The sequence below is a fragment of the Trachypithecus francoisi genome, unplaced genomic scaffold, assembly GCF_009764315.1.
Source record: "Trachypithecus francoisi isolate TF-2019V2 unplaced genomic scaffold, Tfra_2.0 Contig00450, whole genome shotgun sequence".
Taxonomy (NCBI): domain Eukaryota; kingdom Metazoa; phylum Chordata; class Mammalia; order Primates; family Cercopithecidae; genus Trachypithecus; species Trachypithecus francoisi.
In genome coordinates, this window is record NW_022680651.1 from 11,963 (window position 1) to 38,693 (window position 26,731).

The following is a 26,731-nucleotide window of genomic DNA, read 5'->3' on the forward strand; positions in this document are numbered from 1 at the left end:
CTGGAGTGCAGTGGCCAGATCTCAGCTCACTGCAAGCTCCGCCTCCCGGGTTCACGCCATTCTCCTGCCTCAGCCTCCCGAGTAGCTGGGACTACAGGCGCCCGCCACCTCGCCCGGCTAGTTTTTTTTTTTGTATTTTTAGTAGAGACGGGGTTTCACCATGTTAGCCAGGATGGTCTCGATCTCCTGACCTCGTGATCCGCCCGTCTCGGCCTCCCAAAGTGCTGGGATTACAGGCTTGAGCCACCGCGCCCGGCCAATGTAATAACTTTTTAATGTGCTGCTATATTCAATTTGCTAGTATTTTCTTGAAGATTTTTAGGTCTATCATCAGGAATATTGCTCTAAGATTTTCCTCTTTGGTGTCTCTGCCAGATTTTGTGTTCCAAGAATACACAATGAGGAAAAGGTCATCTTTTTAACAAATGGGGTAAAAACTGGGCATCCATATGCAGAAAAAATGAGACCTTATCTCATATCATATACAAAAATCACCTAAAAATGTACTCAAGTCTTGAATATAATATGATATCTAAAATTGTAAAGTCATAGAAGAAAATAGAGAAAAAAGAAGCTTCCTGGAATTCATCTGGAAAATGATTTATTTGGATTTGACACCAAAATCACAGACAAATAAATTATTTAAAACTGTATATTTGACAAAGGGATCTATCTAAATGTGTAAAGAACCCATACAACAGCAAAAAGTAACCTGATTTTTAAGAGGGCAAAATTGTGGACAGACATTGTATTCGGGGAGGACATACACATGGCCAGCAGGACATGGAGAGGTGCTCCACGTGACTAACCATCAGGGGAATCCACATCAAAACCACGATGAGATATCACCTCACATTAGTTACCATGACTATTATCACAAAGAAAAAAGATAACAAAATGCCAACAGTTGGCTGCTGAAAAGGGAATTCTTCAGTGGAGTGATAGTAGAGGTTATTTTATAAATTGAAAGTAAAACTATTATGTGATCTGGGGATCCCACTTCTGGCTGTGTATTCAAAGGAAATAAAATCAGTAAGCAAAATATGTTTATTACCAGATTATTCATAATGGCCTAGAATTTTTTAAAGTTAATGACCATAGGTAAATAGGTGTATAAAGGAAATGTATATACATACAATGGACTATTACATGTCCTCTAAAAATAAGGAAATCACAACATTTCCAACAATATGGATAGGCCTGGAGAACATTATGCTAATTGGAACAAGCCAGACAGAGAAAGACAAATGCTGCATTATCTAATTTATATGTGGAATCTAAAATATTCAAATTCTTAGAAGCAGAGAGTAGAAAAGTGGTTCCCAGGGCTGGGAGGAGGGGAAGTAGAGTGATGCTTGTCAAGGGCATAAATTTTCAGTTGTGCAGGTTGAATGGGTTCAGGAGTTCTAATGTAAAGCAACAGGACTATAGCTATCAACACTGTATTGCAAACTTGATCTCTGGTAAAGGGACAGATCTCAGATGTTCTCACTGGACACACACACAATAAACTAAAGGAAGAAAAATGGCAACTGTGAGGTAATAGACATTCCAACTCCTTTGTCATAGTGAAAATTTCTCAGTTTATACCAAAATATCAAGTGTGCACCTCAAATATATACCATTTCATTTTCAATTATAGTTCCATGAAGCTGAACAAATTAAGCTTATATTTATGATGAAGAAATGCATATTTCCACATATTTTCTCAAGAAAAATGAGAAAAGATAAATAGAAAAAATATTTACAGTAGCTTCGTTTATGATGTTAATAAACCAGAAACAAATAAAAAGTGCATCGACAGGAAAATGGATCAGCTTATTGTCATTTATTGCTAAATGGAGTGACTCAAGTATAAAATTTCTCTCTCTCTCTCTGTCTCTCTCCCCCTCTCTCTTTCTCCATGTATATCAAAGCTTTGAGATTATATATCAGAGGTAGTCTGTTAAGTGAATAAATGAAAATATACAGATGCAATTTTACATATGAAAGAGCATAAATAAACATCAAAAATAACAAAAGTAGCCCCTTACCAGATAAGGGGTCTATAATGTTTGAATCCATTTATATGAAAATCAAAACATTAACAATTAATCTACAGTGGCAGAAATCAAAACATTGTGCTAAATGTGGGAGCTGACTGGAAGCACAGAGAAGGCCACTTGTGCTGGGGGATGGGCCTCCTCTTCATCCGACCTTGGCTGTTGGGACAAGTGTATTTACATTTGCCAGAAATCCTGTAATGGTACATTGCAAATCTATGCATTATTACTTATATTGAAATTACATCTCATGAAAATAAAAAATTTAAAAACGTTGTATAAGAAATAGTTTAAAATTCAGTAAATAACGCAAATAATAAAATCATACTGAAAATGTGAACAATATAATATGAATTAATAAAATATACTCAACAATACCTGCTAGAATTAAATCCTTGAAATTAGAAAGATAAGGGTGACATCTGACAAGTTAATAAACACGTGTTTCATAGAGAAAACAAATGGGTCAAAACTATGTGGAACATGTATTTTGTTATTATCAAAAGTCGTTAAATAATTGAGATAACATTTTAACCTGTCTTATTAGTATTAATTACAAATATCATGTGTAAAATAATAACTGAGAACAACCTTTAGGGAAATAAGGATATTTGAGAGCACACGTACTAAGTTCAACATAGTCTCATTGTTTCTCCAGATATTACTGCTGAAATTTCCAATTTTATCCTGGATTTCTAATAGAATCTGTATGGGCCCTTGGAAAAATTAATTTTCAGAAACGACTTAGAAAACCAATCTGTAATATGGAGATATTAGTATCTCATTTCATAAAGAAATTTAAACTGTGTGATACATGTAAAGTCCTCAAAAGAAACCTTAGGACGTGGGAAAGGACTTATTCATAGAAGCTTGTGATGTGTATTGCTAAAATCATTACCTTGATTTTTTTTGGGGGGGGAATTAAAACAAAGCGTGATGAGTTAAAATGTGATGTTGCTTGTTTGGTACAACAAGGGGGTGAGGATAAGGAATAGCCCTGTGATCCCGAGGAGATGGCCTAATCCAAGGAGAGGGAGGTTCCGGGTCGTGTGGACTCACACGAGGTGCTTTCATGGAGCGGGTCTCAGAAGCCTGCAGGAGGCAGGCGTGTGCATGGGTTTCTCAGGACAATCCAATCAGACCTGGATAGGCGAAAAAAGATCATGACCTAGGATGGATTAAATAATTGTCTTGAAAATTGATAAATTACGGTTGTATATATTTATGAGGTACAAAGCAATGTTGTGATATATTAATACAATATGGAATAATTAAATATAACTAGCATATTAATCAACTCAAAATATTTTCATTTTTGCGTCAAGGCCATTTGAAATTTATCTTAGCTATTTTGAAATGACCAATATACTATGTTTAAGTAAAGAAATAGATATTAATTAATTTAAACAATATAAAATTTTTGAAATCAATTATGCGTTACTCCAATAACTTATATTAGGTTCATCAATAAGTTTGATCGTTTAGGACATATTTTAAAAATTATTTTATTATAATGTTAAATATAAATCACTATACATTTATGCACAGGTTTGTGGCATTTAGGCCTATGTCTATAGGTGTAAATTTATGTTCCCATAGCTATGTAGTTGCTGACAGCAATAGATGTTAATGAAACTCTGGAAGAATAACTGCAAATGAAAGTAAATAGTTTTTAAAAATAGCGCTACATAAAAGGTTTAAAATTATTAAAACTAAATATCAATGATAACAAATACATGCTAATAACAGTATAAAGATATAACAACCTGTAAGACTCCAGGGTTCTGAAAACAAACCTGACTTCTCCAGTTGAGGAGAAAGAAAACCTCCCCCTGCACCTGCTCCTGGGACCTGCACGTCCTCAGTGGGTCCCGAGCGCCCCCTGGTGGCCCCACGCGCCCCTGCAGGGAGGTTTGTGTCTGGGCTCGCCCTGACCTCGCCTCACTGTGTCTCTAGCACAGTAATACACGGCCGTGTCCTCGGTTTTCAGGCTGTTCATTTGCAGATAGGCTGTGTTCTTTGAATCGTCTCTGGAGATGGTGAACCTACCTTCCACCGACGCAGCGTAGTCTGTCGCGTAATTGTTAGATTTGCTTCTACTACGTCCAACCCACTCCAGTCCTTTCCCAGAAGCCTGGCGGACCCAGTGCATAGCAGAACTACTGAAGGTGAATCCAGAGGTTGCACAGGAGAGTCTCAGGGACCCCCCAGGCTGGACCAGGCCTCCCCCAGACTCCACCAGCTGCACCTCACACTGGGCACCTGCAAACACAGAGACATCCTAATCAGAAACTGCCTCACATAGCCACTGTTCCTCTCACTCGTGTCCCCTCACACTCAACATCTCTATTTCTCCATGAATTACCTTTTAAAATAGCAACAAGGAAAACCCAGCTCAGCAAAAACTCCATGGTGAGTCTCCTGTGTTCAGTGCTGATCACCAAGTGGAGACGGCTGGGAATCCCAAGGCTGGGTCTCCTCTCCCAGAGCTGCAGGGTCAGGGCTGGGCTGCTTTTCATCAGCCAAAAGGGGGGTCTTATTTGCATGTCTCCTACTATAAAGCAAGCTCAGGGGTGTGACGCCTCAGGAGAGGGCTGTGCACAGAGTAGATGAGGGTGTCCTGGGGGAGATTGGTAGTAATCCTATCATTCAGGAAAATATAGTTTCATAATATGTGATTGTGCCTTGATATTCATTTAGCAGTCATCATCTAATTTCATTTTTACATACTTGCACACTGTATTTCCCCTCATATATTCTGAAGTCCCTTGGCTTGTCTGTTTGAGTGATGTCTCTTTCCTCTGTGAAGGGTATAATGTCATTGTTCACAGGTGCAGTCCTGGATGTACACGCAGTTTCCATGGAAACGCTGTCATTTGGCAGTGTTGCCTTTGACAGCCGAATTACCTGATTGTTCTACTTGATTGTTTGTGTCTCTTCACATAACACCTGGATGTTACACTGTGCTCATTTCTGACCTGATGACACTGTTTTGTAACATAAATCGTTCAACAATCTGGTGCAATTAAATTTGGGCTTCTTTCTAGGGACCATTTTTAAGGATTGTTCTGACCCCAAAATGTTATTGATTTTATTCAAGAGATGGAGTCTAGCTATGTTTTCAGGCTGGACTTGAAACCCTGGGCTCAAATGATCCTCTCACCTCAAACTCCCAAGTAAATTGAACTGCAGGCAGTGCCACAGTGCCCAGCTGGTAATTCTTAAATTATAGGTTTTCTTATTCTCTCTGTTAAAATGAGTGGACTATTGATTTCTTTTTTTTTTTTTTTTTTTTTTTGAGACGGCGTCTCGCTCTGTCGCCCAGGCTGGAGCGCAGTGGCCGGATCTCAGCTCACTGCAAGCTCCGCCTCCCGGGTTTACGCCATTCTCCTGCCTCAGCCTCCCGAGTAGCTGGGACTACAGGCGCCCGCCACCTCGCCGGGCTAGTTTTTTGTATTTTTAGTAGAGACGGGGTTTCACCGTGTTCGCCAGGATGGTCTCGATCTCCTGACCTCGTGATCCGCCCGTCTCGGCCTCCCAAAGTGCTGGGATTACAGGCTTGAGCCACCGCGCCCGGCCGACTATTGATTTCTATATTGCTCTCCTGGAGCTGTCAGATTTCTATTAATTACTTACCATGAAAACCGCTAACATTTTAGATGAACTTTAGGGTTGAAATTATTCTCATTCAACTGCAAATCAAGTTGCGCCGTTTAGAGAGAACTTCGTTTCACTGTTTTTATGCCCTGCCTCTATCACTAGAAAAACATGCCAGTCTCTACATTGGTGCAGAAGAAAGGGTTTAGGTATCTCAGAGGGACATTCCTGCTTTAAGTACAGAAAACTGGGCATGGGAGTGGTGGACTCCTATGATCTTATTGTGCTTCTCTCAGGAAGCTCCCCAGAACCTCCGCCCTACAAGTGAGCTGGGGTGAGAATAATCAGGGTCTACCTGTTCTTGGCCTGTAACACATGACATGGAAACCATGTCTCACGAGTGAGGCTGGGAGGAGAAAGGCATCCATCGAATCACAGACTGGAATTTAGTCTCCACCATAAAGACCTGACACCATGACGTCAACTGAGATCTGGGGGAGAGGGAAGCACCACCTTCTTGTCAGTCAAGCCCAGGGTCAAGCTTCTGTCATCCTGAGATGTAAAAAAGAGGGTAATGCTCTTGTCTCAAGTATTCTGCATCCTCACTGCACTTGCTGAGACTCTTTGAACTGCTGTGAGAGAATACCATGGACTGGGTGGCCCGGAAGTAACAGAAACGTATTTGTCCTAATTTTCAAGGCTGAGAAGTTCAAGATCAAGATGCCTTAGAGATTCGTATCTGGTGAAGTCTCAATTCTTTATTTATAGATGGCCACCTTCCTACCATGACCACACCTGGTGAGGAAAGAGGGAGCTCTCTGGGGTATTTTATCAGTGCACTAATTCCACTAATTGAGATGGAGCCTCAACACCTTTCAAAGGAGACCAAAGAGCCCACCTCCTGCTACTATCACCTTGGAGTTGAGATTCCAACATATGCCTTATGGGGTCATAACCATTCAGTCAATAGGAGCACATTATGTCAATCAATGGATTGCATTTACTGTGTATTCTTAGGATAATTTTCATGATATTACAGGTTGGGTTTCTATAATTTTTACCAGATTAGGTTGTCTCTTTGGAAAGCTTGAAGTTTCTCATGACATCACTCTGGTAATGAGATAACTCTATTCACATTCATGATTGAAGCTTCCTCATTAAGGCTGTAAGCATTTTGAATGTTCTTCTCTTAAATCATTTGCCATGATGGAGCAAACGTGTCCCCCCCATCAGTATGATTTATTCAGAAATGCACTTTTTATATTTTAATATTGCAAATCCACCTTTCCTTTATCTTTCTTTAACATGGTGTCTTTCTGTATATTTTAAAATTTGTAAGTGAATACGTTTAAAATTTAGGGTAATTTTAGATTTTAAGGAAAGCCCCCTGTAGTAGGGTGTGATCTCGTGTACAACTTGCCCTGGTTCCCTCACACTGATCCGCACTCTACCAAGCCTGGGTCTCTCCCCTGCCATCTGTGGGGCTCACTCTCTGAACAGTGTTCTGCTATCCACTGTCTATTCTGTGGTCTCCACACTTCCTGGCCTGTCTGGGATCTCAGCTCCTTTTCCTCAACTTCAAATCTACCTGGTTCCACTTCAGCACTGTGGCCCAGAAACTCTCTTTAGAAAGTATCAGCGTGTGCATTCACCAGAGGGCTTGTTTTGTATATTTTCCCCCTCCCAGCAATCACTGTCTGTGTTAATTGATGTCACACGTCTTAAAATTATGTTTAAGAAATTTCACTGTGTTTTACAGTAATTTCTGGTGGAAAGATACTTCTGGTCTCTGTTGTTAAACCTTCTTTGAAATGATCATCTTGAACATAAATATTAGAGTCAATTTTATAATGTTCACCACGATTTATCTTGGAAAAAAAAATGTATATATATATTCAATTCTAAATTCCAGGAGACATCCCTGTAGACATCCCTTATGAAGTTTATGTATTTACATATTTGATAGACTTAATATTATACCTAATTATAAAAATATTCAGAATATCTATATCTGTCACACAAGAAAGCACAAGTTCTACAATGCCCTAATAGAAAAACTTATTTGTCTTCCTCTGGGTTCTTCCTATGGAAATAGAGGGAGACATCTTAGGACACTGATCCAGGAGTGCCTTCAGAGACCCTGCCCAGAACCTGACCCAGGAGGCATGTGAGGGATTTCCATCTCTGTGACTGACATTCTGTCTCCTTCCCAGGAAAATCTGGGATCTTCCTCCATCCCTCGGGTGGGCTGCTTCACCATTCAGGACACTGAGGGACAGACAGAGGGTGTGGCAGGCCATAGACATCAAAGGTCACAGTGTGGAAGAGGATTGAGATGCTAACCTGCCCCAGTGATAACAGAGATCCCCGTGGGGCAGAGTCCCAGTAAATGATCTAAACCATGTGGGGATCTGTCTGCCTGTCTAAGAGAAGAGTCCACATGGGGACACTGTGTGCCTGTCTGAGAGTGAAGACTCATTCACGAAGGTGTCTACCTAGACTCAGGTTGTGTTTGGGGAAAATATTTCTCACTCAGGAGATAATGAGAAACTTGAGTGATTTGTTTTTGGAAAAGAAAAACAGATCATGTAGAAACCTCATTTAGGAAGAGTCACTGGACAATGTTTGTCAAAACACAGTTCATTTAGAAGGAATTTCCTGTTCATGCCCTTTGCAGGGACGTTGATGAAGCTGGAAACCATCATTCTCAGCAAATTAACACAAGAACAGAAAACCAAGCACTGCATGTTCTCACTCATAAATGGGAGTTAAAGAATGAGAACACATGGACACAGGGAGGGGAACATCACACACTGGGGCCTGTTTGGGGGTGGGGGACTGGGGGAGGGATAGCATTAGGAGAAATACCTAATGTCGATAACAGGTTGATGGGTGCAGCAAACCACCATAGCACATGTATACCTATGTAACAAACCTGCACATTCTTCGCATGTACCCCAGAACTTAAAGTATGATAAAAAAAGGACATTCCTATCTAAGAAGTAAAGTACTGTCTCTTTATAGCCGAAATACTGCCATGACTTGTCCTAGACCACTTACAACATGAATATCGATAAGCTTTATAGATTAATTGGATGCCAAGATAACGGTGCCATTATTTTTCTGATACTTCACTAATACTTTATTATTTGACCAGTCCTCACTTAGAGATCTTCTCCATAAAATGTAATTTGTAATTGAATAAGCATTTCCACCGTGAGACAAACTGTCTTCCTGGTGACTAAATATCCATCTTGATTTTGACACAATGACCATGATATTGACGATTAAGTTGGCAGTCTCAGAAAAAATTGACCCAGGTTCAAGGAGCTAACTGCAGAGTCATATTTATGTCTGTTTTGCTTCAAGATAGGGGGACCTGAGTTATAAACAACATAGTGGGTGGTCTCTGAGGGCTCCATGCTGTGAAGGAAAATAAGACAACACTAGATGGTGGTTAGAGGCTCCCTGGCTAGTTCCTCTCTGCACCTGCTCTTCACTGTGGCTCTGCCTTGGGTGAGTTCTGAGCATCTCCTGCTGGTCCTGTGCTGCCCGTGAAGCCCAGATAAAGGAAGTCTTGGGGATCTGCTTCTGAGATGCCAAGTTGTATGTCTGGTTCCTGGAAAATAGCACAGCAATGGCTGGGAGCTGCATCTTGGATCTCACCCATGTGACCTCGCCTGTGTAGTGAGCCTCCTCAAAGCCCAGAGACGGGATCGGCTGGGTGGCCCTCCCTTCTCAGACGTTACTGGAGGCAACTTTCTGCAAATCTAACTGTAGTTTGACTATATAATTCAGCAATCATGTTTTTTACTAATGTACTTAACTGACTATGTCCACTCAGTGAACCATACATGGCTGTTCATTTATATTTTCCAAATCTGAGCACATTAAAAAAAACAACAAAACCCTGATTAGTTCAGCAAATTATCACATTTGAATCAGGAAACTAAGTGGTAACATTTTCTGTAACCAAACTTAAGAACAAAAAAGTTAAGAAAATGAGGTCACAAAAATAGAATTTGTGTTATTACCCGGAATCTGATGGTGGTAATTTACATAATGGAGCTGCAGTGAGAAAGGCTACCAGGTGACCTCATTGTGAACCTGTCTTTAGAGCTGACAAGCAATCACCAGGAGTGGGGCAGCCCATAATTCCCCCACATAGAAAGACACCCAGCTCAATAAAACTTCATTTGGGGTCTCTGCAGGCTCTGAGGTGTGCAGGAGTGTGCAGGAGCAGCTCCTACCACAAAGTTTGCAGTCAGTCAAGTCTCCACTCTTTCCCTTGGGACATTAGAGGTAGTGTAGATAAGGTCCAGACATGCTCTACTCAAGGTCTCTGCACGTGGGTAAAAAATGCAGGTGTGAAATTCATGTTCTCAATCCATGAAACAATACCCACGAAAATGCAACTCTGTTCAAAGACATCATCCAGAATGAAGACATAATGCAATTGCGATAAATTCGAAAATTACAATTGCTTGTGGACTACACATTTTTTCATATGCCTTCCAATCAATCATGTGAAAATGTGTATTCTGTATAAAAATTCACCGCATGTTGGCTCTGAGAATGCGCCTTCCTCCCTCCACCTACAGGCAGAACAATGCACTTGGATCATGCACCCAGCTGCTGCTCTCTGATGTCCATGAGGTGGCTCATGCTGAATCCCATATCGTGTGCTCCATTCTTAGGAATAGAGTGAGCTCTGCACTCATCTGAGGTGGAGCCATTGCTGGGAGTCATGAGGGTTTCCTGAGGGGCAACTTCGACTTGCGCAAAACTCAGTGATAATCTGGACTTTCTTTGCACAGCACATAAATGTAAGAAAGTTCCAACCAATCCTCCCTCCCTCTCTCCTTCACTCTGGGACAGGCTTCCATCACATGCCATCAGCTTTCCCAGGCTCGTTTACCCTCCATGCATTTTCCCTCAAAAGGGTGGATGCCCTCCTTTGACCAATGCATGCAAACTTAATCGGCTACTGGAGATTTCTGCTCAGAAGATGAATAATAATACACATATTTTAGCAAAATTATTTATAACATGAGTCTGATTCTATTGTCAAATATAAACTATTAATTAATATTAAATTAATATTGCATTAATATTAGTATTAAAATAATCAATATAAAATATTAATCATGGTAATAATCTATTTTGTGTGTCACCTTGACTGGGACATAGTCTCAGTTATTCAATCAAACACTAATATAGGTGTTGCTCTGATGGTATAATACAGGTGTTATTAAAGCCTGTCATCATTTTTCTCTAGGTCAGGAAGATTGTCCTAGATGAACTTGGCCGGTCTGATTTAATCCTAGCAGAAGAGGAGACGATGGAACTCCATGGTGGACAGCAGCTGTAGGACTTCCCAGGAATTCCAGCTTGTCTTTCCTGATGGCCGGCTCCATTGGCTCTGGCTGTGCCTAGCCAGACCTCACAATTGCTGTCATGCAGAGCTCGCAGCACAACAAAGTCATCCTCAGCTCTCCCAAAAATCACAGGTGAGGGGGGAGCTTTATGACAGGGTGAGAAGCACAAGATCATCTCGACATCAGTGTCCCATTTGAGGAAACAACTAGGAGTGTCCACTTGCGTTCCCCAAATGTGTCCATGCATAGAGCACAGCAGGGGCGTCCAGGCAACCAGGAATGAGAAAGGCCCCTCAGCCTGCCAGGTCCTCAGGAGCCACAACGTGAGCCACACCTGAGTTCCAGGTAATGTATCTGAGGCCTGCGGTTTAGACCACAGGAAGCACACCCTCCGTTTTAAGAACAAAGGAGAAAAGGGAAGTGTAAGAATGAAGCCTAGAGAAAAGGAAAATTGATTAGCAGAGAAAGGGCCAAATGGATGAGTTCTGAGTCAAATGTTCAGTTTTAAAGGATGATGGGATTACTGTGAAAACTGTCAGGATTCTAAGGATCCTGGCCCTGGATGGATGAACCTCCCTCTTGGTCCCAATCTGAATCCAAAAGCCTGTTCCAATCAGAGATTCCCATGGAGACATCTGCCCTGAGTCTGATTGGAAAACACTTCCCAGGTTCCCCTGGGCTTCCTCGGGACTCTGATTCTGGTGACCAGGGAGGGTCATTTCTGCACCCAAAGTGACACTCAGCCTTCCATGGTGGTGAGAATGCGTTCTCTTGTCACAAAAGCAAAGAAACATCGGGGAAAAAAGTGTCACATTCAGAGACATTAAGTGTGAGTACAGAATTGTAAATCTGAAAGGTTCTCTGAGGAAACTTGATGATGAGGCAGCCCCAGATGCTGAGAGAAAGTCAGCCTTTAGCACCACCAGCCCCTGCCACAGAGAACAGCCCAGTTCACAGGGCCCAGGACACCCCCTCGTGGTCTCAGGTGCCCTGCAGCGAGGTTTCTGTCTGGGCTCACGCTGACTTCCCCTCACTGTGTCTGTACTACAGTAATATACGGCTGTGTCTTCAGCTCTCAAACTGTTCATTTGCAGATACAGTGAGTTCTTGGCATTGTCTCTGGAGATGGTGAATCGGCCCTTCACGGAGTCTGCGTAGCTTGTGCTACTCCCATCACTATTAATATATGAGACCCACTCCAGCCTCTTCCCTGGAGCCTGGCGGACCCAGTGCATCCAGTAGCTACTGAAGGTGAATCCAGAGGCTGCACAGGAGAGTCTCAGGGACCCCCCAGGCTGTACCAAGCCTCCCCCAGACTCCACCAGCTGCACCTCACACTGGACACCTGCAAACACAGAGACATCCTAATCAGAAACTGCCACACAAATTCATTGCTTATCTCACTCATGTCCATTCACACTCCATATCTCTAGTTTTCCATCAATCACCTTCTAAAATAGCAACAAGGAAAACCCAGCTCAACCCCAACTCCATGGTGAGTTCTCTGTGCAGTCCTGATCAGCAAGCAGAAGCACCTGGGAATCCCGGGGCTGCGGCTCCTCTCCCACATCTGCAGGGTCAGGGTTTGACTGGTTTTCATCAGCAGGGGGAGGGCCCTATTTGCATAACTCCTACTATATAACAAGCTCTGGGATCAGACACCTGAAGACAGAGCAGGACCCAGAGCAGGTGAAAGTGTCCTGAGGAAGATGGGTGACAACAATGGGATTTGAGAAAGTGTGCTTAATATGAAACTGTGCTGTGATAAAAACTTTGCACTGATCACCTTATTTCAGATTTACCTATGTGTGTAAATTATGTTCTGTAGGAGTCGATGTTCTCTATTTACAGATGTCAAGTAAACCCACACATGGATGGGCTCCGTATGTACCTAAGAGATCATGTCTGGGATGAGTGAGTTCTGGTATCTGGGCCTGCGCTTCTCACCACTGGCCCTGACTCCTCCCTTAGCCAACTCCAGGACAGAGCTGGACATGCCTAGCATGGTTTGCAGAAGCCACTGCCTAATCAGAATATGTGTGATTTTGCTGCACTCTCCTGTTCACCTTAAACTGTGGAGAGAACTAGGGTTCAGGCAGATAAATTTTCAGGTATCTCTGACATTTAAAATACTGGTATCTATCTTTCTGTTACTCCTACATTGTCTAATTTTCAACTTGTCTCCACATAATAAATTTTATAATATTCGACTGACAGATTATAAACTTTACATATTTAAAGTGCAAAATTGATAATCATTACATAACTATTACCATGATAAAGAAGGTGGACAAGTGAAATTCCTTCAACTTCTTTTCTGTCCTTCTACTTCCTATTTCTCTTTCCTTATCCTTTCTCCTTCCCTTCTGCCAACATATTCCCAGGCAACTACTAATCTTCTTCTTATTACTTTACATCAGTTTTCATTTTTCAGAATTTTAAAAAATAGAATCATATATACTCTTATTTGTTTGGCTTATTTTACTCAATTTAAATACTTGATAATTTAATCTTCTTATTGTGTATATCGGTCCTTCCTTTATGATGAATGATGGGTACTATTCCAGTAAACAAAGTTACCATAATTTGTTTTTCTATTAGGCAGCTGATCAATATTTGGATTCTTTTATTATTTTTGGTGTTACTAAAAATTTTGTTATTCAGATTTGAAATGTACATAAATGAGAATTTCTTTTTTTTACAGTAACAATAAAATCAACAATAACTGTTAAACAGAGAAAATGGACTTTTGCAAATTGTCTGTAATACTTCGGATCATTGAAATTTTAAGACAATCAACAAACCTGAAATCTAGAGAGAGACAAGTCCTTGTAGGGAGAATCAAAGCTAGGGTGTGAGCTGAACTGAGGCAGAGTTCACCAAATGAAATACAGGCTAGTACAAGATAAAATATACTAATAAACATTGAAGTGCTTTGAGTTGAGTGTGGTAAGCATGTTTTTACCGTGAAATTCTCAGGGAACACATACTGAAGAGCTTTTCTATTCTTTTGAATGCCTTTCCCTTATAATGAGAATAGTCACAAAAAATCTTCCCTTCCCAAAGTGTTTGTCTGTGGTGGATCTGAGCCCACGCTTCTGAAATGCTTCCAGAGCCAAGTCTCTTACACCCACTACAGAACCAAGAAATTACTCAACGGGGCAAACCACCAAAACCAGTATCCTAAAGGCCCTGGTTTAACCCCTCAGGAAATGAGGTGGGAAGAGAGATCCCCACCACAGTTCTACCAGGAAGCAGCTCCCCTCTCTTATGGAATCAGAGCCTTAGTCTGCAGGGCAGGGCAGCAGATCTGGAAGGTGAAGACACCATGGAGAACACGAGCTGTGGGAGCGAACACCTGGAGAAATGGGGGGCTCTACCCCAGGGGAAGGGGAGCTGCGCAGCAAGGCAGAAAGGAATCCCCATGTCAAACTTCGGGGTTCCAGTGAGGGAAAAGGAAATGGCACCACGTTGCAAACCCGGGCAGCAGCCACTGTGCCCACCCCGCCAAGGGTGCGGGGCTTCCTGGGCCTCCGCAGGCTCTGGACGGCTGCCCAGGCCGCATCCCCAGGGGTCTGCCTCATGGCAGGGTGACCACGGAGGCTGCCACTCCCGACTACTCCCGGGGTAGTGATCAGCTCTGCCAGGCCTCCCTGAGCACTGGGGCAATGGGGAGAGCTTGTGGAGATGTCACCCCTGCCCTGGACACTGACCAGGGCCCAGCGAAGATCAGAAGCCCCTGCCCAGGCTGCAAGGAGGGGCAGAGGGAGCTGATGCTCCACGGAGCCGGTGGGAGCCAGGAGCAGGCAGCAGCCCTGACCTCTCAGCTGCGGCTCCAGCTGCCCCAATCAGGGCAGTAGACTCGGCCTCTTTGTGCTCTCGGAGGTCGGGGAACAGGCAGGAGCAGCCACCCAAACCATGGCTGAAGACACGGGCATCTCCCTCCATGGAGCAGGTAGAAACTCTGCCCCTGCAAACCGGGGGCTGCAGCCTCAGGCGCCCCTGCAGTCTCGGGGTCCCCAGGAAAAGCTCTCCCCTCTTGCATGTTCCGAAGTGCCTGCTCCCACTTTCTGGCTTCTTCCTGCTGTTGGCGCCTGCTCTGATCCTGGAGGAAAGTCGGGGGGAGCCCCCTGGGCCTTGAACTGCAGCAGGAGGCAGGAAGACTCCTGGGCACAGGGGCGGGTCCCTAGGAAGGGCCTGAAGGCTGGGGCCCGGGCTCCCAGATCCTCGGACCAGAGTCGGGACTTGTGGTGCCTTCTCTGCCCACCCATGACCACCCGTGGACCAGTGGGCACGCACTTCCTCCCCTCGGAGGTCCGTAAACACCCCTGGGCTCAGCCGGAGCAGGACAGAGGATGGAGAGACGACAGGAAGACCAGCTGCAGACAGGAGCTACCCTCTCTGCTGAGAGCTGAACACTCAACCGGTCAACTCGCCTGCAGAGAGGAGCTAGTCACTGTGGGTCTCCTGTGAGAGGCTCCAATGCTTCATGAAGCTAGTCTTTGTCTTGCTCACCCTCCACACGGCTGCATACCTCATTCCTTCCAGATGTAGGACAAGAACTGAGGCAAAGTCGCCGCTGGCCACAGGGGGTTCTGGCCAGAGAAAGCAACACCCCAGTGATCCCAAAACAACTATAGTAAATACTGTAGGCCATGGTAACACAGTAGTATTTGTTTGTCTAAACATAAAAAGGTATAGATAAATAAGGGAGCGTATTATTGTGGAACCACCATTGTTTGTGCCATCTGTTACTGCCAGAAACTTTGTTATGCAGAGCGTAACTGTACTTAAATTTCTGGGGGGGGAAGAAACAGCCACCCAAGAACATATAATTGATAAAATACTTCTTATGGAATGAAAGATAGATAAATACTTTCCCAGGCAAAGAAATACTGAAGAAATTAATCATCTCTAGAATTACCTCACAAGAAATGTCAAAGGGTCTCCACTAGGTACCCAATAGAATGCAGCTCCTGTTTCAGTCCACTCTGGCATCTGCCCTGTGATTGTTCTGTGTAGATTTGCTTTCTGCTGTCTTAGGGTTTCTCCTCTCTTAAGTCATGTCTCCCTTCACCTCCTTATTTTCAGCCTATCACCAATATTCATGTTTAGCTGGGAACACTGGAGCTTTGAACGAGATTTTTATCTATTCTTCACCAGGTCTAATGAGTTCTGTCTATGGGTGTCCACGTCTGTTTTGTTTTCTTGCATTTCCGTGGGAGGATGCCCTTGTTTCTTGAGTACTTTCAGTACTGTGTTGAATAAGTGCTGAGAGTTTGCATCCTTGTCTTTTCCAGTTTTCAAAAGAAAAGAATTATTTTCTGTTAAGTATGATGTTAGCTATGGACTTGTCATGTGGCCTTTATTGCATTGTTCTTTATTTCTGTGCATAATTGAGAGTTGTTTTCCATGAAGAGATGTTGAATTTTCATCTTCTGCATCTATTAATATAGAAATATGGTTTATATCCTTCATTCTATAAATGTGATATATCATGTTTTTTGACTTGTGTATGTTGAAGTGTAATTGAATCGCTGGGTTGAATCCCACTTGGTCATGGTGCATTATGATTATTATTATTTGAAATACTGTTTGGTGTGCTAGTATTTCTAGATTTTTAAATTCATGTTCAACAGGATGTAGGTCTTTTACCTAAGTCCATCTGATTTCTTTTTATTGGTATGCTCAGGCTTTCTATTCCTTCTTTTTTAATCTTGTTAGGTAGTATGTGGCCATGAATTTATCCAATTCCTCTCGGTTTTCAAATTTATCACATAGACTTGTTTATTATAGTACTTCATAATTTATTTTGTTCTGGGATATCAGTTGAGGCATCTTGTGCTTCTATTTTATTTATTTGGGTCATAGCGTTCTCTCTCTCTCTCTCTCTCCATATATATATATATATTCTTTTTTTTGTTAGTCCAGCTACTAATGACTTTCAACTTTGCTTATCTTTTTTGCTATTTTAATCTTTTCTTGTATTTTTAGCCTTAATTCTGTTTATGTCTAATCTGTTCTTTGTTGTTTTTAAAAATAATTTGAGTTTAGCCTTTTCTTGTTCTTAAAGTTCTCTGAGATGCATTGTTATGATGGTTATTTAAAATATTTCTGCTTCTTTGATGTGGGCGTTTATTGCTATAAATTTGCCTCATAATACTGGTTTGGATAAGTGCCACAAGATTTGGTATGTTGTGTTTCTATTTTATTTGTTTCATACATTTTTATAGTTTCTTCTTAATGTCTTCTTTCACCCATTGGCCATGTAAGCATATTTTGTTTAATTTTTGTGTTTATATAGTTTTGAAATTTTCTCTAGGCTGGGCAGTGGCTCACGCCTGTAATCCCAGCACTTTTGGAGGCCAAGACTGGTGGATGACTTTAGGTCAGGAGTTCAAGACCAGCCTGGCCAATATGGTGAAACCCTGTCGCTACTAAGAGTACAAATATCAGCTGGGCATGGTGGCAAGCACCTGTAATTTCAGTTAATTGGGAGGCTGAGGCAGGAAAACCATTTGAACTTGGAAGGCAGAAGTTGCAGTGAGTCAAGTTTGTGCCACTGCACTCCAGCCTGGGCAACAGAGCAAGAGTCCATCTCAAAAAAAAATAAAAATAAAAATTTCCTCCAGTTACTGATGTTTAGCTTGATATCATCTTTAATCTCATAAACAGTTGGTGTCATTTTACATAAAAATTTTGACACCTGTACTGTATTAATATATGGTCAATCCTGAAGAATATTGCATGTGCTGAAGAAAAGAATATGTGCTCTGAAGTTGTTTGGCTCAATGTTCTGTAAATGTCAGGTCCATGTGGAATATAGTGCAGTTTAAATCCAATGTTTATCTGTTAATTATTGGCTAGATAATCTATCCAATGCTGAGTAATGTATTAAATTATCCAACTATAGGCCGGGCGTGGTGGCTCAAGCCTGTAATCCCAGCACTTAGGGAGGCCAAGACGGGCGGGTCACGAGGTCAGGAGATTGAGACCATCCTGGCTAACCAGGTGAAAACCTGTCTCTACTAAAAAATACAAAAAACTAGCCGGGCGAGGTGGCAGGTGCCTGTAGTCTCAGCCACTGGGGAGGCTGAGGCAGGAGAATGGTGTAAACCCGGGAGGCGGAGCTTGCAGTGAGCTGAGATCCGGCCACTGCACTCCAGCCTGGGCCACAGAGCAAGACTCCGTCTCAAAAAAAAAAAAAAAAAAAATTAACCACTATAATTGTATAAAGTTAGAATCTGTCCCTTACTATGTAACATATTTGCCTTATATATTTGAGTTCTCATGTGTGGGTGTATATATATATACACACACACACATATATTTACAATTGTTATCTATTCTTGCTCCATTGATCATTTTTTGTTATATAATGTCCATTTTGGTCTCTCTTTATAGCGTTTGACTTGAAATTTGTTTTGTCTGATGTAAGTGCTCACTGTTGGTTTCTGTTTTTGTAGCATATCTTTTTCCCACCCATTCACTTTTAGTCCATGTGTAGATTTTCAGATGATGTGAGTCTTTTGTAAGCATCATAGAATTGGGACTTCAAAAAATCTATGTGAACAGTACATTTTTAGTTGAGGAGTTTTATTTATTTACATATAAGTTTATTTTGAATCTCTGTTTCTATGCCTTCCATGTAGAACTGTGTGTCAGTTAAACCTCTTTTCTTTGTAAGTTACCCAGTCTTGGGTATTTCTTTATAGCAGTATGAGAAGAAAAAAATACGCTCTTTTGGTACCACAGAGAGTAAGGCACTGCTATAAAGATGCCAAAAATATAGAAGCAACATTGGAACTAGGTAAGAGATAGAGGTTGCAACAGTTGGCAGGGCTCTGAAGAAGACAGGATGATACTGAAACGTTTGTAATTTCCTAGAGACTTGTTGAATGACCTTGGACAAATTGCTGATAGTAATATGGACAATAAAATCCAGGATGAGGGGGTCTCAGATGGAGATTAGGAAGTTTTTGGGAACTGGAGCAAAGGTGACTCATGCTATGCTTTAGCACGAAGACTGGCAGCATTTTGCCTCTGCCCTAGAGATCTGTGGAACTGTGAACTTGAGAGAGGAGACGTAGAGTATCTGACAGAAGAAATTTCTAACCAGCAAAGCGTTCAGGACAAAGAAGAGCATAAAAGTATGGAATATTTTCAGCTGGCGATGCAATAGAAAAGGAAAACCAATTTTCTGGGTAAAAACTCAAGCATGCTGCAGAAATTTGCATAAGTAACAAGAAGCCAAACGCCAGTCACCAAGAAAATGGGGAAAAATGTATTCAGGACATGTCAGAGGTCTTCATGGCAGTACCTCCCATCACAGGCCAAGAGCCCCAAAAGGAAAATAATGGTTTTATGTGCCTGGTCCAGGGCTTTCCTGCTCTGTGCAGTTTTGGGAAATGGTGCCTTTAGTCCCAGCTACTTCAGCTCCAGGTGTAGCTAAAAGGGGCCAAAGCACAGCTTAGGCCACTGCTTCAGATGGTGCAAATCCCAAACCTTGGCAGCTTCCCTGTCATGTTGAGCCTATGGTTGCACAGAAGTTAAGAATAGAGATTTGGGAACCTCCACCTAGATTTCAGAAAATGCATGGAAATATCTTCATGTCCAGGCAGAAGTTTGCTGGGTGGGGGGTGGTGTAGCCCTCACAGAAAATCCCTGTTAGGGTAGTGCTGAAGAGAAATGTGGGGCTGAAGCCACCATACAGAGTCCTCACTGGGCTTCTGCCTAGTGGAGCTGAGAGAAGAGGGCCCTGTCCTCCCGAATCCAGAATGGGAGATCAACTGACAGCTTCCACTCTGAGTCTGGAAAAGCTGAAGACACTCAACACCAGTCCATGAAAGCAACTGAGACTGGGGCTGTACCTTGCAAAGTCATGGTGGCAGAACTGTCAGAAACCATGAGAGTCCACCTCTTCCATCAGCCTGACCTGGAAGTGAGACATGGAGTCAAATGAGATTATTTTGGAACTTTAAGGTTTAATGACTGCCCTATTGGATTTTGATCTTGCATGGGGCCTGTAGTCCCTTATTTCAGCCATTTTCTCGCATTTGGAATGGGTGTTTTTCTCAATATCTATACTTAAATTGTATCTAGGAGGTAACTAACTTGCTTTTGATTTTACGGGCTCATAGGTGGAAGGGACTTACCTTGTCTCTGATGAGACTCTGGTCTTGGACTTTTGAGTCAGTGCTGGATTGAGTTAAGACTTTAGGAGACTGCTCCACTCCAGCCTGGCGATAGAGCAAGACTCCATCTCAAAAACAAAAAGAAGAAAAAAAAAGTAAAGTAATGTAAAATTTAAAGCCAACTCTAAAAAAGATAGATGTACATTTTCTTTACAAAGTGTTTCATTAAACAGAATTAACTTGAATGGTGGTCTTGAAAACACAGCTTAATTAGATTACTGGACTTAGAATGGAACTATTTAAGAAAAAGGGCCAAGAAAGCATGCAGTTTTTAAGTCATAAACTACAATTGTTTATGCAAATGTGCAAAGAAGTTAGGAGCCTTCTATAGTAATGACATTTTCCTATAAATTGCCCTCTGCCACTCCTAACATAGCTTTCAAAGCCACCTCTAACATTGGAGCTTTCACTATTGCACAAACCGAGAATGAGTCCTCTCAGAGTACAATGTAATTCTGGTAGCATCCAAAGCCGAAGCATTACATAATATAAGAAAGCAGAGCTTTACACCTGAGAAGAATCTGCCAATGATTCTTGAAACCACAAAGGAAGCAGGAAAATTCCCAAAGGGTTAGTAGCAAGAACCAAAAGGAACCACCCTCCCTGCCCGGAACCAGGGATCTGATGTGGAACTGCCTCCTCAGGGAGCAGTGGTGTCCTCAGTGCCCCCTGGTGGTTCTGAGCAAACCCTGGTTTACTGAGCTCACCCTGCTGTCCTGAGAAGCCCCTGTTGTCCTGAGTGCCCCCTGGTGTTCTGATCGCCCCCTGGTGTCCTGAGCATCCCCTGGTGTTCTGATTGCCCTCTGGTGTCCTGAGCACTTCCTGGGGGTTCTGAGCGCCCCCTGGTGGTGGTCCTGAGGGCCTCTCATGTCCTGAGCACCCCCTGGTGCTCAGCCTGACCTGGAAGTGAGACATGGTTCTGAGCACTCCCTGGTGGTTCTGGGCACCCACTGATGGTTCCGAATTCCCCCTGGTGTCCTGTTTGCCGCCTGGTGGTTCTGAACGCCCCCTAGTGTCCTGAGTGCACCCTGCTACCTTGAGAGCCCTGGTGGTCCTGGAATCCCCCTAGTGGTTCTGAGCACCTCTGGTTTCCTGAGTACCCCCTGGTGGTTCTGAGCACCCGCTGGGATCCTGAGCATCCCCTGGTGGTTCCGAATTGCCCTGGTGTCCTGATTGCCTCTGGTGGTTCTGAGTGCCCCCTGGGGTCCCGAGTGCACCCCGGTATCTTGCGAACCCTTGTGGTCCTGAGCGCCCCCTATTGGTTCTGAGCCCCCTGGTGTCCTGAGCGCCCCCTGGTGTTTCTGAGCACTCCCTGGTGGTTCTGGGCACCCACTAGTATCCAGAACACCCTGCGGTGATTGTCAGTAGCATCTACCATGCACTCCCCTCCTGTCTCCCTGCAGGGAGTTTTGTGTCTGAGCTCAGACAGATGTCCCCTCACTGTGCCCCTCACAGTAATACACGGACTTGTCCTGGGCTCTCAGGTTAATTATCTCAAAAGAGAATCTTCTGAACAGTGTCTCTGAGGACTGTTAATCTTCTTTGAACTCAAGGAGAGTCCCATTGAGAACTTCCACATGAATTACTTTTGTTATCACCCACACCAACCCTTGTCGTGAATCCTGCTGGACCAAACTTGTTCTGTTTTCAGGGAATCCAGAGGCTTTGCAGAACAGTCTGAGAATTCTTGGTCTGTAGTATGTCTCTGTCTGACTCCACTAGTTAACTCCAAAGAGGACTTCTGCACACACAGAGGCAACAGACTGAGAACAGCCCCACGTGGAGCAGCCACAGCTGAGCCTGATCCACGGGGAACCTGAATATTGAGGGTGATGACAAGAGAAACCCAGACCAGCACATACCCCATGGTGTGGATACTGAGGAAGGGCACAGGTGTGGGATGACTCCTCACCAGGACCTCCAGGAGAACAGGGGAAGAGCTTCCTTTTATTAGCAGTGGAGGGGCCTTATGTCCATGCCTTTCTCCCTGGGGATATTTGTGTTCTGCTCAGCAGGGCTCATCTATCTATATCTCTGGATTCCAGGGAGGGCAGGGTCAAAGGATTCCTGGGACTGGATGTTTATTGTTGATCTGCCCATTACTCTTTTTTTTTTTTTTGAGATGGAGTCTTGCTCTGTCGCCCAGGCTGGAGTGCAGTGGCCGGATCTCAGCTCACTGCAATCTCCGCCTCCTGGGTTCACGCCATTCTCCTGTCTCAGCCTCCCGAGTAGCTGGGACTACAGGCGCCCGCCACCTCGCCCGGCTAGTTTCTTGTATTTTTTAGTAGAGACGGGGTTTCACCGTGTTAGCCAGGATGGTCTCGATCTTCTGACCTCGTGATCCGCCCGTCTCGGCCTCCCAAAGTGCTGGGATTACAGGCTTGAGCCACCGCGCCCGGCCTGCCCATTACTCTTATGTGGACCCTGTTAGTGTATCTTTGTAGTATCAATGTTTATCAACAAATAAGTACAGTAAACAAATAAAAATAAACCTTGCCCAGAGGAAATGGACATCTGCCTGTAGGCTGTGCAATTACAGCTGTAAACCACTGTCCTCTACAATAAAGCACAGTATTCAGTTAGAATTTTCAAAAGACAGACGTACTAATTGTGAGAACTAGAGCCCATAATTATCTCTATCCTGAGCTCATTTTGGCACAAAGCTGTTCAGTTTCAGATACATGTGCTTGTTTGGGAAAAAATAAGTGCAGGGACATGTGCGCTTATCTGAGGGAAGAGTTCACATAAAAACAGGTGTGCTCGTCTGAGGGAAGAGTCCACATGAGGATGCATTTGATTTTCTGAGGGAAAGTCCCACATAGAGATAGGTGTGTGCATTGTCTGATGGTAAATGCCCATTCACAGACAGTGTGTGCCTGGACTGAGCTGCAGTTTGAGGGAAATCTTTCTCAGTTAAGGAAAGATTCAAATCCTCTGTATTACTTCCTTGTCAGGAGGGAAACTTGGTTACACATGAACCTGATTAAAGAAAGGTCTTGACCAGGCGCGGTGGCTCACTTCTGTAATCCTAGCACTTTGGAAAGCTGAGTCAGGCAAACCATGAGGTCAGGAGATCGAGACCAACCTGGCCAACATGGTGAAACCACTTCTGTACTAATAATACAAAAATTAACTGGGCATGGTGGTGTGTGCCTCTAAACCCAGCTACTCTGGAGGCTGAGGTAGGAGAATCACTCGAATCAGGGGGTCGGAGGTTGCAGTGAGCCAAGACTGTGCCACTGTACTCCAGCCTGGCAACAGAGCGAGACTACGTCTCAAAAATAAATAATTAATTAATTAAATAAAATACATAAATAAAGAAAAATGAAAGCTCTCTTGTGAATGGAAACCCCTTACATGCAAATGGAAAAATTACTTCATTCTTTGTTGCCTGCATCTCATGCAATTCCTTCCCCACACTGCGTAGTTATTCAATATTTTACTTTTATACGATCTGCATTTTATCCTGGGGTTCATAATGTGCTAAATAATTTTGTAAGTTGTATACATTTAGATTCACACTTTGCATCATAAAATTGTGAGACTTAATGAATTGTGTCATGCATTCACTACTGCAGATTATAACAAATTTCAGTTTGTAAACAGTGCCTGTTTCTCCTAATGCATACCCTCCTTCTAAATATCTAGAAAGTCCTCATATATTTATGTGATTTACAGTTTTGTCTTTTACAGAATGTCAATAAAATGTACACAGCAGATTGGAAGTAACCTCACTGAAAAAGGTGGCACATAAAATTTCTCACCTAGATAACTTTGGAAGTGAGGGTGTTCTGTCAACCTAAAGTATGAAGAAACTGCACTTAAACACTGGACTCTAGTCCAAAAACATACTTCCAACAGGGGTACAAGTTAACAGTTCTAATACCACTACAAAGATATTCTGAAAGTGAACAATGAATTAAATGAATGGCATCTGCCTCATCAGCCTTCAGGTGCACAGTGGCCATTCCTTCAGCTGTTGTATGTGCTTTAGGGCTTTCCATTTAAAAGTGTATTTCACTATCCCCCAAATAAAGTTCCTGGACCTTAAAAAGTGATGTGGTGTTGGGGGCATTGACAACCAAATTTCACTGAAAGTATCTTCTGCCCTTGGTAATTGGGGAAGACTGGGAAGAAGGTAACAAAACACAGATCCCATGTAGCTCCTCATTTAGCAATAGATTCAGTGCAAATTTAGAAAGTTGAAGACATAGAGTGATGTTGCTGTGGTTTTCTGTGATATAATAACGAGACAGCAGAAGATGGTCAGTGGTCAGTTTCCATCCAGCTGGTACTCATTGTCTGTTAGTTATATCCTAATAAAGGATGAAAGACAACTTTTGTGACAAAGCCCTAGAGCTTATTTAAAAGACCTTGTCCTAACAGGGACATGACAGTTTTTATATGAGAGCTACCGTTTTTGCCTCATTCATGTGAAAATCTGAGAGATATGCCCAGCCTCAGGGGGCTGCTTCTCCCTCCAGGAGACAGAGCTAATAGAATTGTGTGGTATTAGTCTGTCTGCGTCTTCACAAGAAGACAACAGGAGTGGGTGGCTTAAACAGCAAATATTGATTTTCTTACAATTCTGAAGTCTGAATATCGAAGATCAAGGTGCTGGCAGGGTTGGTTCTTGGTGCAGCTTCTTCCTGACTCGCAGAGGCCCACCTTCTAGGACGCTATGTCTCCACGTGGCTTCTTCTCTGTGTGCAGGTGAAAAGTGAGAGGTCTCTGGTATCTCTTCCTTTTCTTATAAAGACAACAGATCTATTGCATTAGGGTCTCACTTATGACCACATTTAACCTTAATTATATAATTAAAATTCCGATATAGATCCATTGGTTTTAGGGTTTCAGCATATTAATTTCAGAAAGGGCACAATTAAATTGATGACACAAATCAAGAGATGGGGAGAAGCATTAGTATATATAGATATTAATCAAAAAGGTGTAATGGGCCATGCAGGAACTTGTAGGAAAGTTCCTAGTAATTGGTGAAACTTCGATTGTAAGAGGAAAATTGTCTTCCTCGTTTCTTTCCTGGCACAAGGATGTGTAGAAGTGGAACCACAGATAATAAAGAAAGAGGATCCCTATGGAAAGCTGAGGTGCTGGCGGGGAGGGAGACTACTGAGCAAATGAGGAAACCCCGCCCACTCTGCCCTGGCTCCTGACCCAGCTCCTGACCCAGCTCCTTAGCCGGCCTTGTAGTCCCTGAGCCCCGCGCGCCCCCTGCTGGTCCTGAGCGGCACCTGCGCCCGCCCCCTCCGCCTCCCTGCAGGGAGGTTTGTGTCTGGGCTCACACTCACCTCCCCTCACTGTGTCTCTCGCACAGTAATACACGGCGGTGTCCGCGGCGGTCACAGAGCTCAGCTTCAGGGAGAACTGGTTCTTGGACGTGTCTACTGCCAGGGTGACTCGGCTCTTGAGGGACGGGTTAAGGTAGTTGCTCCCACTATAATGGATATGCCCAATCCACTCCAGTCCCTTCCCTGGGGGCTGGCGGATCCAGCCCCACCAGTTACTACTGCTGATGGAGCCACCAGAGACAGTGCAGGTGAGGGACAGGGTCTCCGAAGGCTTCACCACTCCTGGGCCCGACTCCTGCAGCTGCACCTGGGACAGGACCCCTGTCAACAGAGAGACCCACAGTGAGCCCTGGGATCAGAGACAGCCTCCCACATCGTCATATCTGCATCCCTGTGACACTCACATCTGGGAGCTGCCACCAGGAGGAGGAAGAACCACAGGTGCTTCATGTTCTTGCACAGGATGTCCATGACTCTCAGAGAATATTTCCTGTGTGAACAGGACCCTGAATTTAAGGAAATGTGTGGTGGTTTCCTGGGGGTGCCTAAGTGAGGATTTGCATGTGGGTGGTGCCTTTGTATGGAGAGGTGAAAAGGGATGAGGGAGGCCCCGGTCTTTTGGGCTCGCCCTGAGAGGAGGATGCTGGCTGTGCCTTCTGAGAACTCAGTTCTCTTCCTGGGGCCTCCCCTCACCAAACCCAGAGTCCACTTCTTCCAGGTAGCAAATGTGCTGAAGGAGCTGGTCTGGGAGATGAGTGTGATCATGGATCATGGACACATTTTGGAATAGGGTCAATGTTGTTCTACCTTTAAAAATTGATATAAAACCAACCACACACCTAGGTCATCTAAATTCTCATTTACCACTTCAGACATATTGGAAGAGCATCTGAATGTAATAATGACAGTGAATCCTGGATCCTTCCAATGTTTTATTGTAGTTTCAAACATCCATCATGGTTAGAGGCAAGCTCCTGTCCCAGGACATGGGTCATTTTAAAAAAGCACCTGACAACTCTCCTTCTGTGACCTTTTGAAATGTGGGATTCTGTCGAGACCTTTTGAGAAGATAGTGGGGCATGTCTCCATCCTTCTCAATGTGTGACCTTGATGATGTGACCTGACCTCTAAACACTTCTATGTAAAATATGTAGATTGAGGATTGCAGTGACAACTTTAGACAAAAATTCGATAATGGGTCAGCACTGCCG

At 43.4% G+C, this 26,731-nt stretch overlaps 2 protein-coding genes and 2 gene segments (V, D, J or C); 1 reads left to right on the plus strand and 3 right to left on the minus strand.

The window, feature by feature from the left end:
- LOC117084170 (uncharacterized protein C9orf85-like) lies at positions 1-198 on the plus strand (the record flags this gene model as incomplete). Its single annotated transcript, XM_033212647.1, has 1 exon — positions 1-198. A coding segment is annotated over one exon (198 nt), but the record flags the coding sequence as incomplete, so codon positions are not given.
- Positions 199-3,875: 3,677 nt separating this feature from the next.
- On the minus strand, positions 3,876-4,566 carry LOC117084146. The segment is given in 2 exon segments: positions 3,876-4,304; positions 4,408-4,566. Coding segments are annotated over 2 exon segments (555 nt in total).
- Positions 4,567-10,726: 6,160 nt separating this feature from the next.
- LOC117084140 lies at positions 10,727-12,754 on the minus strand. Its single transcript, XM_033212554.1, has 2 exons — positions 12,466-12,754; positions 10,727-12,362 (listed from the first exon to the last, which is right to left on the minus strand). Exons 1-2 carry the CDS (start codon positions 12,509-12,511, stop codon positions 11,473-11,475), a joined length of 936 nt encoding a protein of 311 aa, XP_033068445.1. The 5' UTR covers positions 12,512-12,754; the 3' UTR covers positions 10,727-11,472.
- A 2,877-nt stretch (positions 12,755-15,631) lies between these two features.
- LOC117084158 lies at positions 15,632-26,046 on the minus strand. The segment is given in 3 exon segments: positions 15,632-15,663; positions 25,531-25,841; positions 25,925-26,046. Coding segments are annotated over 3 exon segments (390 nt in total).
- Between the last annotated feature and the right edge of the window lie 685 nt (positions 26,047-26,731).